The sequence below is a fragment of the Onychostruthus taczanowskii genome, unplaced genomic scaffold (assembly GCF_017590055.1).
Source record: "Onychostruthus taczanowskii isolate IOZ18803 unplaced genomic scaffold, ASM1759005v1 scaffold6, whole genome shotgun sequence".
NCBI lineage: Eukaryota > Metazoa > Chordata > Aves > Passeriformes > Passeridae > Onychostruthus > Onychostruthus taczanowskii.
Window position 1 is genome coordinate 15454147 of NW_024503679.1, and position 18241 is coordinate 15472387.

General features: G+C 44.5%; 1 protein-coding gene across 1 annotated transcript in view; it reads right to left on the minus strand.

Moving 5' to 3' along the window:
- ADAMTS17 (ADAM metallopeptidase with thrombospondin type 1 motif 17) overlaps window positions 1-18241 on the minus strand; it is a 154653-nt gene that overhangs the window by 111835 nt on the left and 24577 nt on the right. Inside the window, exons 5-7 of the mRNA XM_041418728.1 lie at window positions 12988-13071; window positions 12501-12658; window positions 6228-6271 (exon numbers count right to left, since the gene is read on the minus strand). Coding sequence (XP_041274662.1) covers window positions 6228-6271; window positions 12501-12658; window positions 12988-13071 — 286 coding nt within the window. The remainder of the gene's footprint in view (window positions 1-6227; window positions 6272-12500; window positions 12659-12987; window positions 13072-18241) is intronic.

Here is an 18241-nt window from a genome sequence, read left to right on the forward strand (position 1 = left end):
TAAAACCAAGGGAGAAGACAAAGCTTTCAAGCTAAAATCAGCTTAAACATCCAGCACGAGCTTTGGGGTGAGGCACAACAAAGACAAAAGCTCTCAAAGTCTGAAGGTCAGGAAGGACCAGTCAACAAGAAAAGCAAGATTTAGGATGAGCAGAGACAAGCTAACAAACTAAAGCAGGGGGGAAGTTGATGGGAAGATTTTGGACACGCTGCCCTACATCTGACAACGACTATGAACATATTTCAGAAACCAGCTTAAACATCTATGAGCATTAATTACCAATAGCAGTTGGATGGAGGACATGAAAGGCCAGGTACAGAGCAGGAAGTGTGTTATTCCTCCCTGCTGACAGTGTTTAGTTCCAGCTCTCTGAGAATAAGCTTCAAACACACACCACACTATGAGGCCACTGTTTTATCTGCTGGGATGGGTGAGCATGACAGACAGATAAATAATGGGAAAATAAAAGGGCCTGAAACACATTTTGGGGCTGCAAAAGGAGAATGATGTATTGAGGAGAACTAATGAGGAACTGCTGCAGGTTTATGAAGACTGAAGTGGAGTAAACGTAGGGAAATTCCGTGACCTCGGTGGGCACGTCCCAAGGTCTGAGTGATGGAAACCAGACCCTGCAGGGCCTCTGGGAACAGCAGCCTCTGCCTGGCCAGGCCCAGCTGAACAAAGGCAACACGAAGGAACAAAACTGAGAAGAGCTCCTAAGAGCTCTGAACTAACCCCAAAGAGAAACGGGGGAAAAGGAAAGGGAAGGGAGTTAATCAAGAGAGCAACTGAGGGTCTGCGAGACCTCCGAGCTGGGAACTGGAAATACATGGAAGAGGGAAAAAATGTACAGAAAACCTGTAACTAATCCTCTCCCCACTAAACACTGGTATTTGTTTTAATTACCCAAGTTATTTCCTTCACCCAAGACAGGAAACAGAAAATTTTAAAAGCTGAGATAACTGTGAGTCAATAGCACTCAAAGATTGATAAATTCCCAAAGAGAAGAGTGATCATATTTTCTACAAAAACTCCTTGCAGCAGGACAACATGAGCTCCCACATAAGGACAGTACCTTTTTCAGCCAAGGAGATCAAGAATCCACCAGTGCCCTCAGTACATGGAATGAATAAAGACAAACCTAAACAAGACTACTGAGCAGCAAAACAAACCCAAAGGCAAATAAAATTCAAATGCTCTACTTTCCTAACAATAAATGCAGAATGTAAGATGATATCAGGAGGGTTGCATGTCTCAGTCAACATCTAAGAACAGGACCAGGATCCTGACCCCAGTGAAGCCACCACCAAAATTCTGAGGCTGGTGTAAGCAGGATTTTCCTCTGGTCTTTAGTGCACAGTGAGGCCACCTGGCTGAAGCCACGTCCCCAAAACAAGAAAAGGAAAAACACAGACAGAACACTGAGTGAGGCAGAGCAAGAGTTACAGCAGCAGGAATTCCCAATTACCTGAGTGGCTGTGCTTATCCCAGGGCTCTGTTGAGATTTATGCAATCTCATATTACACTTGCTTGGCACACGAAGTTTTAGTGGGAATTTGGAAGAGGAGGGATTGCTAGCTGGGGAAGAGAAACTGGAAGGCTGTGGTGGGTAGGGTGGGTAGTGATGAATATGCCCAATAGCACAGTTCAGCACTGTCTGGGTTGTGCAGCCCAGTATTTATTCCCTAGCAACCAAAAGGCAAGGGAAAAACTCTCCCACTGCACTGGACCACAGCTCCCTGTGGTTTCCTAGAGCCAGCAGCCTGACTCCACTGCCCTGCAGAGCCACAGTGACAGAAATTTGCAGTGCTGTGAGGTCCCTTTCTTTCCCAAACACCGAATCAACTCAATGCTGTTTCTTTAAGAGACATTTTAACCTCCATTGTGCTCATTTTAATGGATTAAGCTGGGTTTGGGTTTGGTCTGAAGGACAGTCCCAGCAAGGCTTTTGCTAAAGCCAGGCACTGCTTCTCTAATGAATTGTTTTAAGCAGCAGGTATTTCTATTTATTCTGGCATCAAATAAAAACCCGCCCTGGAATATACAGAAACATTCAACATGAACCACTATGGAAAATGTTTTTAATGTGAGAATTCCTTTTCCACTCAGAGCAAACCAGCTAGTCTTTCCCCTTTCCTTGGGGATGAATTCTCTGTTGTGACACTGGCAGGGCACTGGGAGGAAGATTTAAATGAACAGTACAGGCAGGATGACCAGAATTGTCTCCTGCCATGGACAGGCCAGCCAGAGATGGCAAATGGCCAAGGAAAAGGTAAAAATGTGCACTCCTTCATTCAGGTGTTTTACATGGAGTAAAAAAGCCTACGTGGAGACACAGACCACAGATCCTCTTTTGCCAAACCTGGGCATATTTTGAAACACTTTACTGTGATAAACTGCCAGGAGATGGGAATGCTTTTCTCCAAACACTGATTCACTTGTGGAAAGAGTCTGGAAAACTGTTTCTCAATCACCTCCACTCTGTGCTTGGTTTTCTCCAGGCAGCTATTCCTCCAGCTCAGCCTGCCCCTCTGCAGTACACACACTCACTCTGCTTTCTTTTCCCCAACATCAAGCCACAGAGGAGCACATGTGACTGCAGCAGAGGTAAAGTCATTTTTAACCAGGGCAATTTAAGGATATTTAAGACACATTCTCATTTTCCATTTCCCAATTCCACACTGCCCCCAATTTTATTATTAGCTGAATACAGGGAAGCTTCAGCTTGGATCTGGGGTAACATGTACACTGAGGAACGAAGGCCAAGCTTTGCCTTCAAATATGCAGGATCATTCCTAACTAACCGTAAAGCTGCTTATTTGGCACTGGCAGTGGAAATATTGAACGAAAGGGGCATTCTCAATCTGCTTATGTCACAGAAAGGTTGGATTCTGACAGTGTGCAAGGCTCCAAGCTGCAGCCTGATATTAATAGCAAGACATTAAACTCGCAATTTGGCTGGCTGGGAGGCAGCTCTGCTGGAACACAGATTTTTCTGCAGGAAACAGCAGCTCTGGGTGAGGGATGAGCCCAAAGCAGACTCAGGAATTTTGACTGGTGTGTGACAAAGCTGTGTCACACAAAGAGAACCTTCCTGCTCAGACTGAGGAGCAGATCCCACAGCAGAGGCTGTTGGAACACAACTCTTCCACACAGGAATATTGTTTTCCTTCTGCCCACCTCCTCTGGAATGGAATCCATCCATTCCCAGGCCTACCTTACACAACCAAATAGGGCAATGAGCATTAACTATTTCTTACACAAATGTGGTTCTGTTCCATGGTGCAGACAGTGGGGTATCACCCCAAGACATACCTACACATTTGCCCCATTTTTGAGCTTGTTTCTGCCATTATGCAACCCTCCATACTAACCTGGCAGCTGGGCCAAGAAAATTTGAACCAAGTCCCCAGAGCAACTGGTTTCAGTGAGGGGCCCCTGCCAGAACACAAATACAAACCTCCTGCTGCTGTTTTCTCGCTGTGTCTGCATGGCAGGCAAAGATTCCAGGCAGGTTTTTCAATATGGATCTTTCAGAGCACAAATGAACACCTCTTATGAGGCAGTTAAACTTCATAATCCCACTTCCCAACAACAGCTGGGCCTCAAAGCTTCCGCCAGGGTAAGTTCTGCTTCCTTGTTTCTCATAATGTAAAGAAAATCAAGGCATTGTCACTGAAAATAGCATTACCTACAGTACTCTGAGTCCTCTTATTTCAGGACATATAATCCAAGAGATTTCTTAGAGTCTGTCGAACATGACTAAGCAACACTAGATTCTGGACTTGTACTGCACCACACCCGCAAGAACCCCACACTCTTTACAGGAGACCTCCCTAAGCCATGCAATCTCCTGTAGCTTTGCACTCAAAATCCTCACTTCACAGAGGTAGACAGAAGCATTCAGAATGCAAGTGACTTGCCAAATGTCCCAAAATGAGTCAGCGCCAGAGCTGGGAATAGAAATCAGGAGTTTAAGAGTCCAGATTCTCTGCCTTATATAGAGCAGCAGCCACAGCCTCCTGCTTTAGGAGCGCTCGCTGCATTTACAGGATGGCAGCAGTGGCATTGCAAGGGCCAACCTCAGCCACTAGCAGGTGTAAAAACACAGGCACCTGCTGAGACCATGTTCTTCATCTGTTCAGTGTAAAGCAAGAAATGAAAGCAAGCTGCTGTTGTAGAGAACTTTGGGGAGTGCAGCAACCTCAGCAAATCCATTAAGACCAAACGCGATGTCACTCCCTGGACTCTTCACTCCACATCGCTCCCACTCAGTCCTGCTGATTTGGAGAGGAATATCTGGGAGCTGGAGTGAGAAACAGGAATCTGGCAACAGCAGAGATGGTTGAAACACCAAGATAAACCTTCCTAAGCCAGCATGGAGGATCAATGGGCATCCACCTGTCTCAATTCTTGCATTCATATTAAGCCCAAGTCAAAGCCATCCTACACTGCTGCTCCTATCACCCAGGTGTGTGCACATGGCATGGAAGTCTGGCTATTAAAAACCCGTTTATCTACAACTGACACCTGCTTTTCCCAATTCTGACAAAGGAGGAAAACCAGAGAATCTTTTGCATGGTTAAAATTTAGTACTACCAACATTAATCACTTTCTGAAACCAGCTGCGTGTCACAAAAGAACATTCATTAATTTATTCTTCCTCTGCCATGAAAAAATGCAAATGGCACAACAAGGCCAAATGGGGCATAGAAAATACATAAGTGAAGATATAAGTGCTTTGTTGCCACATAATCAAACTGCCAGAGGAGAAGGTAGGAAAAGCAAGACTGAAGTGAGCAAAGAGGCCAGACTAGTTTTGTCCCAGGAATATTCACTTTCTAAATATCTTGGAAAACTGTGCTGGAAAGAGTAACAAGTGAGTTTAATCTTCATTGCTGTGATCATCAACTTTCTCCACTGCAGCCATAGTTTGCAGTAAGTTGCAGCACAAGAAATAACTTGGGTATTGTAAGAACAGAAAAGAAGTCATAAAAAGATTTCCTTAGTCATGCTGTCTCTGGTAATATAATTCCCTGAATGGAGATCTTCAACAATACTCTCTTTAAATATGGAAAGAGCTCTGACTTTAGTCAGCATGTGTATTCCATCAGCTTCTCTCTCTTTTTTTTTTTTTTAACTTCTTTATTGTATCTTACCACAGCCACCTCCAGGTGCAGGCACACGGTGTAAAAACCTTCCTTGGTGGAACTGTGTTTTCCATTGGACACAGAATAAACACATTGTGAGGGATTCTAAATGGAAAAACCACGGACACAGAGGCCAGTCCTTGTTCATGGGTATGTATCCTCCAGCTCTGTATTTCCTCCTTTCACCTGATCCCCACACCAGGCAGGGAAGGAGCTGCATTCCAAGATGAGCCTTCCACAGGGCTCCTGCTGAAGGCACTTCCCTCCCTGCTCTGCATCACCCACTGTCCATAACCCCCTGCAAGTGTCTCCCTGAACACTGGAGTGTAAGAACAGCTGAAAATTAGGATCCATCCCAAGTTTACACAGAATGGAGGATGAGGGGCCACCTGACTTTGAGGCGAGTCTAAAAAAATTCATGCCATCATCACAGAAAGGATGTTGAGCTGTGCCTCCAAACACTGCTGCCACTGTGGGGATTAAAAAAAACAAAACAGAAGGACACTGTGAAGGTTACTGCTACCTGAGTGAAATAAATAAACAAAGTATTTAATGAGTGGGATGTAAGGACCCTGTGTATGCAGGCTTTGGATACGAGTAAAGGCAGTTAGGAAGTAGGAGGAGCAGGAGGCTGAAAAGAAGATTTAACTTGGCTTTCCCACAATGAGGTATTCTTCTCCAGTGTCTGAGTGCCAGCTTGATCTGGGAATGTCACACAGGTTCTTACAATGGGAAATACACTCCTTAGTTAGCAAATTCTTGTTTGAGGTGAGAGAGAACTGAAAGGAACATTATACGGACACACCAAGAGGCAGTTTCTTCTGCATCCACTCCAAAGAAGCAGAAATACTCAAGAATAACTCCTGAACTCAGAGACTTCCAGGGCTTAGAAGGGGTTAAAATTTAATGGCTTATTTATAGCTCATACCCTGCTCAGCTAATCCATATCTGCATCACAGAGGTACACAGAACAGCAAAACCAACATTACAGCAAACCAAGGAGCGAGAGATTGCCCAGAACACTCTCTCAGCACAGAGGTGCCTATCAAAATACCCTCCCCTGCCTCTTGCACTTACCCACAGTGTCACAAGGCTCGTCTTTGTGCACGCAGAAATCTGTCCTAGAAAGAAAAACAGAACAGAAGTGAAATGTATCCTGTGCCTCCAGCCCAGGAAGAAGCAGCGGTGCATGACTCACGTATCATGGGTGTTGAGGTCTGGGGATTTTGTAAGGCTGCTGTGCAGTCTACACGATGACAGCACAGATAGCAGCCCTGATTGCTACTGAGATTACAGGCCTTGATGTGAATCAGCCCCACATACCACAGTCCAATTATCAGACTTAAGAGTCAGCACCTAAAAGAGCCCTGCCTCAGTGATGTCACACTTACTCCAAAGCTGGATTAAAACTGAAGCTCTTTCCACAAGAGAATTGTAACAATAAGGAGCAGACACCCTGTGATGCACCCTAAAAGACAGTGGGAGCAGGAGATGTGTGAAGGCACAGAACTAATAATATGCACCCAGAAATTCTCAATTCTTCACTAGAATAGAGAAGAACATGAAAAAGCAGGACTAAACAGAGAAAGACAGATGTTGACAAGGAAGAAGAAAGAATTTCAGGATTTGCCTGGTAAAGGGGTAAATTGGCTTCAGCTAAACTTATTACACTCAGATTTGCCATGTTATGGTTTGAATCCAACACAGAGAGGTTCAAGAGACTCCATTTGGTTCCCCACATCTCACCAGGGCAGGAGAAGATACTACAGATGCTAGTGGCAGCCACAAATCAGGCAGGGATCCATGGAGCTGTATTAAACAGAATAAAAGCCTTGAAGCTCACCACCAAAGCACTAACACTTCATGTGAGAAGATTTTGTACATGAGATTCCTCATGACAGAAAAACAAGTGTGTTTGTGTGAAAAATATTTTATGACTAAATTAACAACTTGAATACATTTCAAGAAGCACTTAGACCTAAACTTTTAGGAGCTCTCTTCACCAGGGCTGTTTTGCAGTGCAAATCCACAACGAAGAGGGGCTGCAGAGAAACATCACATGTGCTAAAACATTTCAGAAGTTCCTTAACCCAAGGAAAGCTGAGGAACTGTAGTGTCTGTCACCTTGGCTTTCCTCAGCCCGGGAGGAGGCAAGAGAATCCTATTGGTACATTTGGAGTGTGCCATTTGAAATGCCTGAGTCTCCTTGGGGTTTGGAGTTTAAGAGTTTGGCAGGAGGAAGATCAAAAATACTTTGAGAAAGATAAATACTTAGAAAAAAAAAAAAAGAAAATTAAAAGAAATAAAAAAATAGATAAATATTAAAAGTGCTCTTTTCTTGAAGAAAGTTATGAAACTAGGGTTTATAGGAAAAGGGATTTAAGGCTCAGGACTGTGGCTGATGAATCCAGACCCTCCACACCAAACTCCTTTGAAAGCCACAAATCAAGCTGTCAGGGGCTTGGAAGGAGAGCACAAACAGCCATTCCCAGCTCTTGTTCAGCACACATTGAAAACCAACCACGCTTCAGTGCAGAAAAACCATAACAACCATCAAAGTGTTAAAAAAATCAGACAGGAACCAACCAAAAATCGGAAGCTACGACCACACACCAGCCCCAGCTTTCATTTTTCACTGCAGCCTGTGTCTCAACACCTTGGCATTCCAGCCTTCCCAAGGAAGACTAATGACAGTCTCCTGACGGAGCTGGCACCAGCGCGCCTGCTCGGCTTCCCAGAGCCAGCTTGACAGAGGTTTATTTAAGGACTTATTATGTTATATAAACTGCTAAATCAAACAGATGCTTTTCTTGTGACAACAGATAGCTGAACTATTAGTGGATGGCAGGAGGCCACAGCTAGAAAAGCCTTTCTCTCTCTCCAGAGCCTGTCCAGCCCTGCAAATAATGCACAGAATTTCTGCTCCTCGCGCTGGCCCACACCAAAAGGTGTCTGGCACTTTCTGGCAGCTCCACAGAGGAATTACCACCATGCTATTAAACAAGGGGTCAGTAAATGACCCAGCACAACTTGTAGACTCTCCCACAGAGGTGGAACAACCATTGTGTGTGAAGAGAGTGCTGTGATGCTGTTTGGTCAGGGAAGGGCTTGAAGCACAGCAGCAGCAGAACTGAACATCGCTGGCAATTCAAGTACAAAACCTGCTCAGCCCATCCGTAAAACTGTCATAAACACAAGACCAAGAGACTCCATCTTCTGTTCAAATATATGTACAAAAATGTCAGGATTTAAACCATCTGGACCATTGCAAACATTTTATCCCAAAACTCTGTGGCCAAACAGAAAAGCACATCCAGACCTTTAGTCACAAACCAGCTTGGTGGGTCTCAGAAGGACACACCTCATCACAAAGTCCATTGCTGAAACTCCTACAGTCCTTCCCTGGCAGCCAGAGGGAAAGCACAGCATGGAAAGGTGTCAAGAATGATCTGTCTCACCTGTGGCTCAGTCACACCAGTGATTTTAATGGTTCCATTCTGGCACCTGACTCTGATCTGCTTTTAAAAAGGTTTCAATCACGGGTGATGCCAGGTCTCTCTGGCACATTTTTGAGCTCAACTGCATGGGTAATTTTTAAGTGAGAGCTTGACATGACTGATACTATAATGATACTCAACAATTCAGGAAAGGTATTTTAATATTTATTGCATGTGCAAAGGTCTCTTACCACAGAGACACAGTCCTGTTAGCAGAATATTTTACAGAGCTGTGTTGAAATAAAAGTGTTGAAATAAAACTCTTACTGCAGGAGCTGCAGTTCAAGTCCAACATCTGACCTTGTCACACGGGGTCTTGGATAATACACTGAAATCACAGCTCTAGCTGTGAACCAGTTTTACTCTTCACTTTTAGCCATTGACTGAATCAAGCAGGACACAAGTTCTCATCCTGTGTCCTGTGAAATTCTCAGTCATTATCATGTGTGGCACCCAGCAGAGGTTTCCATTAGCAGAGTACGACAATTCTCAAAAAATGACAGCAAGTTAGTTGTTTTGTTCAATAAAAATAGCTAGAAGAGCTCAGAACTCCTCCTACAGTCACTCTTCCATCTGGCTCCCACCAACTGGAAAAAAATACCTAACTGTGCTAAGCTGAACTCTGCAATTCAAGTCCTTCCTGTGGGAAAGAAGGACAGAAGTTGAACTGTGCAACAGGAATAAGAAGCATTCTGTTAAGTGGCCATTCCCAACATCCTTCAAAGGACATCTTTCGACCAGTCTAACCCTGCAGGGTCATAAAGCTAAAGGACACAGGAAACTGGTACAATCCAGAACCTGCCAAAATAAACTTTCCACATCCATAGGTACATTCAGCAGCACTATGTGCCCAGTTTCCTCCAGGCACAGTGAATTCCTCCATTTGCCCATTTAATGGGAAGGCAAAGAGCTGGAGAAGTGTGCAAGGGAGGATCAGGCTGCAAATGGAACAACTACACCACTGTGTCAGGAAAAAACAAGTCTTTGCTTAAAGACAGCTCTGAATCCTGTTCCTGTCAATGTTGGGACACTCTTTGCTCTGCTATCACATCACATCACAGCACAGTTTAATAGGTGACCCAAACACCTCCAGCCAGGAGCTGGGATAACATCAGTGTGCCTTGAAGATTTCCTAGGGAATGCAAAAGACAGAGGGATCAAGAGAGGGAATGTGTTTCAAATGAGACATGCTTCTAAAATCACTAAAATACAGATTCTGCAGACAGAAGTTATTCTGACAGCTGCCTGTTAAAATATGAAGTACACTATCCAAAGATGCCAGACACTTGAATTTCTGCAAGTTCAAAACCAGAATCTGAATGAGGAAAGTCTGATTATTACAGAGACCACAACACTATAATCAGACCTTCAGAGCTGTGGCAGATTATTCCCACTATCTCACTTATTTACTGAGCTGAACAATGCATCTTATTTCACAGGCACAGTGTGTCCCTTACCTGGAACTCAGGTGGATACCATTAAAATCCCACAAGAGGGTTATTTGCCACTTAAGTAATCTACTTTTGCATACAAACCAGGGTATGGGAAACATCACTTAGAGGTGAAGTTTCAAAAGGCAAGCGTGCCTTGGTGTTTCAAATGAACCCAGCCAGATTGGAACCAGAGGGATTTCTTCAGAGCTTGACCCCAAAGAATCTGTTTCTAGTCCTTAAAGCAGCTGCAGCTGCTGAAAATTCAGCTTCTGCTTTTCCTGACGCAATTGCTTGTGCTGGACATGCTGCTGCTCCCACATCCTCTACCACTGGTCCATCTGCACAGTCTGGGGAGGGTCCAGGGACACACACACACACATTTCCAAAGCCCAGAGGAGTAAAATTCATTTCCCTAACACAGGAATGGGGCTGCTGGCTCAGAAGTCCTTCAAACATTGCAGCATCCTCCATGCAGCAGAAGCAGGATGGGTTAAGGATGACAGGACACAGCAAGAAGGAAGGAAAGACTCCAAGTGCACACTGCTGGACTCTCCAGCAGCAAAAATGCTGCTCCTGTGCACAGCCATGTGCTCCCTGGCCTTAACCTTCTCACCAAAGCTCAATCTGGTTTCTAACCCAACCAAACCTGTACTTTTCCAACTATTCCCACTGCAAAACCCTGCAAATCCATTGAACAATTCCTCCTACAAATTTTTCTACAGCTCTTCCTCAGAAGCCTGAGTCCAGCTCATTTAGCCTGACATTATGCATTCAGTTTTGAGAGCAGCAGAGATGAAATGCTCTGCTCATTCCTCCCACCCTGTGCTCAGAGCCCATCAGAAGAGATTCCCTCTGCCTCACTTGTCATGCAGGACAAGTGGATACTCAGATGAGTTTAACAAAAATGTTAGTTATTTATTTAGGCCCTGATCCAGTGGAGCACATGCTTAACTACAACCAGGATGTGCAGCCCGTTGACTTCAAAGGAACTATTCCCCCTGTCTAAACTGTCAAATATCTGCACAAGTGCCTGGTGGCCTGCAGTGAATACAGAGGAGGGAGCAGGGTTTGGGGGAGCTGCACACACGTCTGTGGAGGAGATTTCTCAGGAACTTTGCTGGCCTCGTGCCCTGCTCACCAGCTCTTTCACTGAACACTCACCAGAATCCCATGGACAGCTTGCAGTGGGGCTGTTAACACAAATCTAACACTAGAGATTATTGCAATCAGGATGGCAGCTTATGCAAAAACATGTATTTCTACTTAAATTGTTGGCAGAGAAAATAAGTGAAAGAGGTGGATAATATTGAACTGCAATACAGACATTTCCTGTCTCAAACTGGGGGACAAGAGGGTAGGAAGTAGTATTTTTCTAGCACAATGGGCATCCACATTACACCATAATTTTGTGCCCACTTTCAATATTCAGAGATCACTTCTGTAAAAATGAGTATTTTTACATCTTAAAGGATGCAAAAAATTTAAAACACCATGAATTTTCTGTTCAGGATTTGTGGTAACTGTGGGGAACATGGGACTTGCACTGTATTGTGAGGTCAAGCTCAGATAGTTAGAGGAAAAAAGACTGTCGTCCCTACAACAACCTTTTTCTTGCTTTATCTGATGTGTTTGACACATCAGTAAGATCAGAATTACAGGGGGCAAATCATTTTGATCAAATATTTCTATAAAGATCATTTGTCATCTAAAATAAATGTATGAGCTTTCAAATACACAAACCAATCAGGAATGACATCCCTCCTCCATCTCAGTTGTGATAGAGGAGCGTTGTTAAAGTGGTTATTTCCTCAGGCAAAGAGAGAGAAGTAAAGATCATTTGTCATCTGAAATAAATGTATGACTTTCAAAAACACAAACCAATCAGGAATGACATCCCTCCTCCATCTCAGTTGTGATAGAGGAGCGTTGTTAAAGTGGTTATTTCCTCAGGCAAAGAGAGAGAAAATTAATTCAGTTTATGGTATTTCTCTCCCTCTTTCTTCAGGAGATACCTCCCTCCCCACTGCTGACACTCACTGTCTGCTCAGCTGATTCACCCCTAACTGCACACAGAGCACCTGAGCTCAGCTGTGTTCTCAGTTCCACACCTTCCTTCTCCGAGGAAGGAGGGCTCCAAAACCTCCCCTGCTTTTTCAACTCCCACCAGCAGGTGTGAGAAAAAACCACCCCTGTGTTACAGCCACATCCTGATCCTGACTGTGACACCTTGCCTCAAGAGGAGAGATGCTTTTGTACAACTTTTTAAGAATTCACAAAAACAAGACAGAGCACTTCCACCTGAGCCATCTGAGCAGCAAATGTATCATCTTTTTCTTAGATTTCTGCTAGACCAGATAACCCCATCACTGACAAAGGGCACTACTGGTTGAAGCAAAATGACAAACCAGACCTTCCCATACCTGGTCACAAAAACAGCAGCATCCACAGGAGGGGTGTCATCCCTGGCACCAGGAACCTGGTTGTTACCAAGGTATTTTGCCCCACCATATTCTTCATTTTGCCACTGACAGAAGCTCTCCAGAGATCTCTCTCCATGATGCCCAATGGACAACTTTGCCTTTGGGGAAAAAAAAAAAAAAAAAAAAAATGTAAAAAAGGAAAAACATCAGCCCCAGTCTTTAGATAAAGCATCAGACTTCTCTGTAACAACTAACTCCAGACTGGTTTGCAGCTACAAGCAGACAGCTTTACCAGGAAGGATAAATAAAAGGATTCTGGCTCCTTTCACTCCCACAGCCCCTGTACTTCACACCTTTAACACTGCCTGGTGAAGTGGAACAGGCAACTCCTCACAGTTTGTGATGCTGAGGCCCCACATCCCCCTCCCACCCTGTGGGACACCACAGAGCAGTGCCAGGAGCAGGGGAGAAAGGGGTTGGAACTCACAGGGCGGCTGTGAAGCAGGACTAGTTTGGTCACTCGAATGTTGACTTTAATTCCCAGGCTTTGATGCTGGAACATGTTGTACACCTGTCAAAAAGCAAAGAAAACATCCACAGCTTATTAGCAGAATTATCAAGACCTGGTAATAGTAGAAGAAACTAATTGTGACTAAAGTTAGACATTTCTCCTTTTAAAAATTGACATAAAATGGATTGTGTTACTACACTCAATAAAATAAAGTATTTTTAAGAGTTACTGTGAAAAGGAGAAAAATATTCCAAAGGAACTCTAAAGAAAAAGTCTCATGAACATGGACATACGTTATGAAGCATTCAACTAACATGGATCTTCAGCATTTAAATATCAGAGATATCTGAATGCAAGATGAAATAATGGTGTGTTTTAGACTTCAGGAAATAGAATGGAAAAGCAATTTCCCTCTGTTATTTTCATATCTTATATAAGAGAATAGTAATAAGGCAGCACATAATGACACAAGCCTCAGGAAATACAAAAATAGCACCGGAAACTACCTTACTACTTTCTCCAGATTTTGCATTCCTGCTCAGATACTTCACCTCATTTTTATAGGTTAGAATATAAGATCTTAATTGATCCCAGAATTTTATTCCACCCGTTTTTCAGTGTACAAATGTTTTAACGAGACAGTATCAAAAAAGGTGAGGGAAGGGTTTATTTCAAAAGGTGTAAAATGCCACATAAAAGGCCTTGGGTGAATATTGTATCCCCTACTTCGTCAAAAAACCAAAACCAAGACCAGGGAAAAGAGACTCCTGAAAAATGGGAGGCAGGTTTGGCCCCAGGTAAGCAATATTCCTTCCTCACAGCTCTTTTGGCTACAAGCATCACCCAGGCTCAGGAACTTCCTACAGCAAACCCGAGACACGAGCACATCTTGCACATCTTGTTTTCAACACTTGGTATTTTTCCTATTTGTGCAAATGCTCAGGAATGTGCTCGGTGGAAGAAGCTCTCCAGTGTTTGGGGTTGGATTTAAGCACACACATAAATGTTTCCTACAATTTAGGCACAGATTGCAGGACAGGGCCATTCAGTGTTTGACCCAGTGACCTTCAGCTGAGCACAATGAGCCATTTCTCTTCCCTGGGGCTGGTGCACAAGTGCACACAAGGGCTGGCACTATTTGCTTGGCCTGGGGATGTGTTGGGAGAGCAGTTCAGGCCTCTTTCTACAGACCTGGGGGGGATAAACTTGACATTTGCAGAGAAGGGCTCTGGCAGATGAACCCTGTGTAAGTGCAGACCTGGACATTCAGCTGGGAGGGTCAACCCCTGCTCTGCACTACAGAGGCTGACAAACACTTCCCTGGGATGGATGGATGGATGGATGGATGGATGGATGGATGGATGGATGGATGGTTTCCCAGCTCTCCACTAGCTCTGGCCATCCCATGCAGTTCCCACTCATGAAATGAGAATAATTCCAGCAAACAGGTCTTTATCACTGAGCCTGCTGGGTGCTGGTGCTTGGCTTCCCATCAGAGCAGCCAAGCTGCCTCCAGAGCCAGCACAGACAAATCCAAACACCACTGACTTTCAAAGGCTGTTTGCCCTGGCAAAACCTGCCCAGCAAGCACCAGCTGCTGGACAGTTCAGGATGTCATCTTGAGAGCTGCCAGCCCTTCCTCCTTTTCTCTTGTGCTCTCTATCCCAAGGACAATTCTGACTGCACTTTTATTCCCATCCACCAGTGATATCAGAAGAGCTCAAGCAGCAGCAACTGGACACTAAACCAAAAAAAAAAAGTCACTGGGAGTGCAAGAGGCTCCACTTTGCTTGTTTATTCAAGCTTTGTTTGCTTATTTTCTTAAATGAAGGCCAAAGGAGCCTCAGGCTGATGGTGGTTTGTGTTGCCTAGAAGGAACATTAACCTTTCCCTCTGAGAGGGAATCACTTAACACTTACAGGCAACACACACTTGACTTGGAGAAAATTTAATTTGCCAATTAAAACAATTTGTATACAGAGAAAAAAAAGAGATAAATTAAAACAACACCTTCCCCTCACCTCATCTTTTCTCGTGCATTTCTGACTCCTTCCCCCTCACCCAGAGCCAGGCAGGTGGATGGGGAATGGGGACTGTCCTCTGGAACAGCTCTCTGCTGCTCACTCCTCACACTTTTTCCCTGTTGCAGGATGGATCCTCTCCATGGGCTGCAGTTCCCATCAGGAGAACCTGCTCCAGCACAGGCTCTTCTCCTCAGGTCACAATGTTGGGAACAGCCACTTGCCCCACCATGGTCTCCCCACAGGCTGGAGGCCAACCTCTGCTCCAGCACCTGGAGCTCCTCATCCTCCTGCTCTGACCTGGGTGCTCACATGGAATTTTTCTCCACTTTTCTCCACTATTCAGCTTTTTTCCCCTCTTTTGAAGAGGTTTTCACAGAGGCACCCCCAGCTCTCCTGACGGGCTGTGCCCTGTGGTGGGGGCTGGGACCATCTGTGTCCAGCACAGGGGAGCTCTGGGTCTCAGCCCCCCCAACACTTTCTGTCCTTTCAGAGGGAAACTTCTCTCAGATCATGGGCTTTAAGGCTAGAAGGAATCCCATGGAGAAGGCAAATAGACTTTTAAATTACTTGATAAAAACATATGAGCCTGCCACAGGTCAGGTTGTTCCCAGCTGGATTTAAACCAGGCCGTGCTATGTAGGCTGTGCTCAAAGGAAGCATCATCACAGAATCCAGCTGAATTTAAAATAAAATAATTCAAATACATAGGTCTTTCCTGCTAAGAATGGAATTCCATCATGGCAGCAACAACCTTCTGCCTTTCTCACCCAGCCAACAAGAAAGCCAAACCCCAGAGACTCGGTGTGTGTGAGCTGCTCCACACCACGTCCAAGAGTCCCCCAGCAGCAGGCGCCAAGTGAGGTGCCTGGGATAACTGGTACCAGGAGATGAGGAATGGGATTTCCCACTGCAGATGTTCTCAAGATTTCCTGATGCACAGACAGAGAGACTGACTCACAGACACCTCCCTGCCCACTCCCAACACCATGGGCCACCCTTCCTCAAGCCTGCAATTGCATCACACCCTTCAGGCTGCTGTGACTACTTCCAACAGGGGAAAAGTAAAAATATCTGGGTGGTTTAGAACCTTTTAATAAAATAAGGCAGCTGGGAACAGTGTCAGCTGCATGAAACTCTGCCATGGAACCAAATGCAAAGGTTACTTGTTTAGGACATCACCAAGTGGCAGAAAGCAGCTTGGATGGAAAAAAAATGGAGGTTCTGGATCATTGGGATAAAAAGATGGGATGGGAAAAGTGGTCAGTGTGACTGAAGTGTTGTGGGTGCCCTGCTGCAGGGGAACTTCTACACTTCTGTACTGACTTCTTTGTGATGAGTCATCAAAAGTAGATTGAGCTCTGGAAACAGGAGATATGGTAAAGAACCACACAAAAAAAAACAGACAGAAAAAATGGAAGGGGAAGTGCAGTAGAACAAGGAGAAGAATTACGCCTGTCTCTGGCATCTCCCCCTTCACCTGCATTTCTCTGACAGAGATTGACTGTACAGAATGCCCTGAAGAAAACAGGAAAGCTTGAAGGCTGGACCATCCTCCTGTGTTTGCATTCCTCCTGCCTTTCTCCTCACAGCTCTGACATGGAAGGGGCAGAACAAATGCAGTTTTGGCATAAGCTGTGCAGGCCTGCCCCAGCACGCACAAAGCAAACACAGACATAAGGAACTGGGCTGAGAGAGGAACTAAACTACATCATTTTAATTTTTTTTTTTTAATTCTCAAGAGCTTCCTCTGCAGGTGGATGGTGGGAGGGAGACGTGTGTGTTTCAGATGTTTTGGAGTTTAGAACAGCAACCCTGAGGGTAAATTGACTTTTTTTCCCTTTTTTCTTCCCTGAGCACTGCACTCAAGCAGGAGCCTTCCCATTGCCTTGGCTGCTGGATGAGGTTTGGACAGCAGAAGCCTTAGTCAGGTTACTGAGGTTGTCTTTCTCTTGTTTTGAAAAGTGCTATAGGATTTCTAACACCCACCTAAAGCCAAGCTTTCAAATTACTCCTTTAAACATTATGAAAAAGAACATATTCATAGCTCTTTATAAGATACAGTTGACATAACTCCTTCTCCTGGGGCTGCTGGAGCAAAAAGAGAAATCTGTAGACAGTGATGAAACACTCAGATCCTTTTCCCTTATGTTCCCTCATGTCCCTGTTCCCATCATGAAAATTCCAGACCAGGGAAAGGGAGCTGATTATCAGTGGCAGCTCTGGAGCCTTTGTGTGCCAGCCCCCAAGAGCACAGACATATAAATCCATCAATGCAAGCATGATAAAAATGATTTTATCTGCTTTTTTAACATAAAAAAAAACCCTCACAGGGGAAATCCAAAATGAAAAACAATCTGTGAAGCATAAAATCAGGCTTCAGAGAGTAAAATAGTATCATTCCTAAAGAACAACATAAGAATTTTCCCTCTTAATGACATCCAAAAGATCACTAACTTCAAGTTCCTGCTTGCTGCTGCAAAGAGCTTCCACAGTAATCTCATGGCTTAGCAACAGCTGCAGGAGAACTGACACACACTGCAGAAACTTTCCCTCCACACTGCACTCTCAGAAAAAAAGGCAAGCTCCAAACCAAGCCACAGTTGTAATTTATTGCAAAACCCAAAAAAATACACTTAGGGGACAAAAAAAAAAAAAACCAACAAAAAAACCCAAACCAACCCGACTCTTTTTTTTTTTTTTTTAAGGTTTCCACACCCATAGAAAGCAGCTGTTAAATGACTATGTTGTGGTCTTGGAAATTCAGAATTTCAGACGTCTCTGTCTCCAAATACTCTGAGGGTCAGTCTGGGTGGGACTTAGTTTGCAAAGTCAGCTCTGCGCTCTGCAAGGAGCCAACATCCACAACTCCCTGCTCAGGGCCTGGCTGGAAACAGTCACTCCTCATCCTCAGCAACACAACAGCCATGGACAGGACTTTCCAAAGGGTCTCATCCCCATTTATCACCACTTGAACCAGTTATCTCCAGAACCAATTCTCTCCAGAAAGCTGAAAACCTAAACCATGAAAACCAAACACAGCAGAGACCAGTGCAGGTCCTAGAATCTCCTTTTTCCTTTACTGGTTATTTATTTCAGATGAAAAGCAACCACAAGAGCAAAAAAAAGCACAGAACTCCTGCAAGAACAGAACATCCACCCTCACAGCTCCACATGGATGAAATGCACTGAGAAATTAGCTGCTGGAT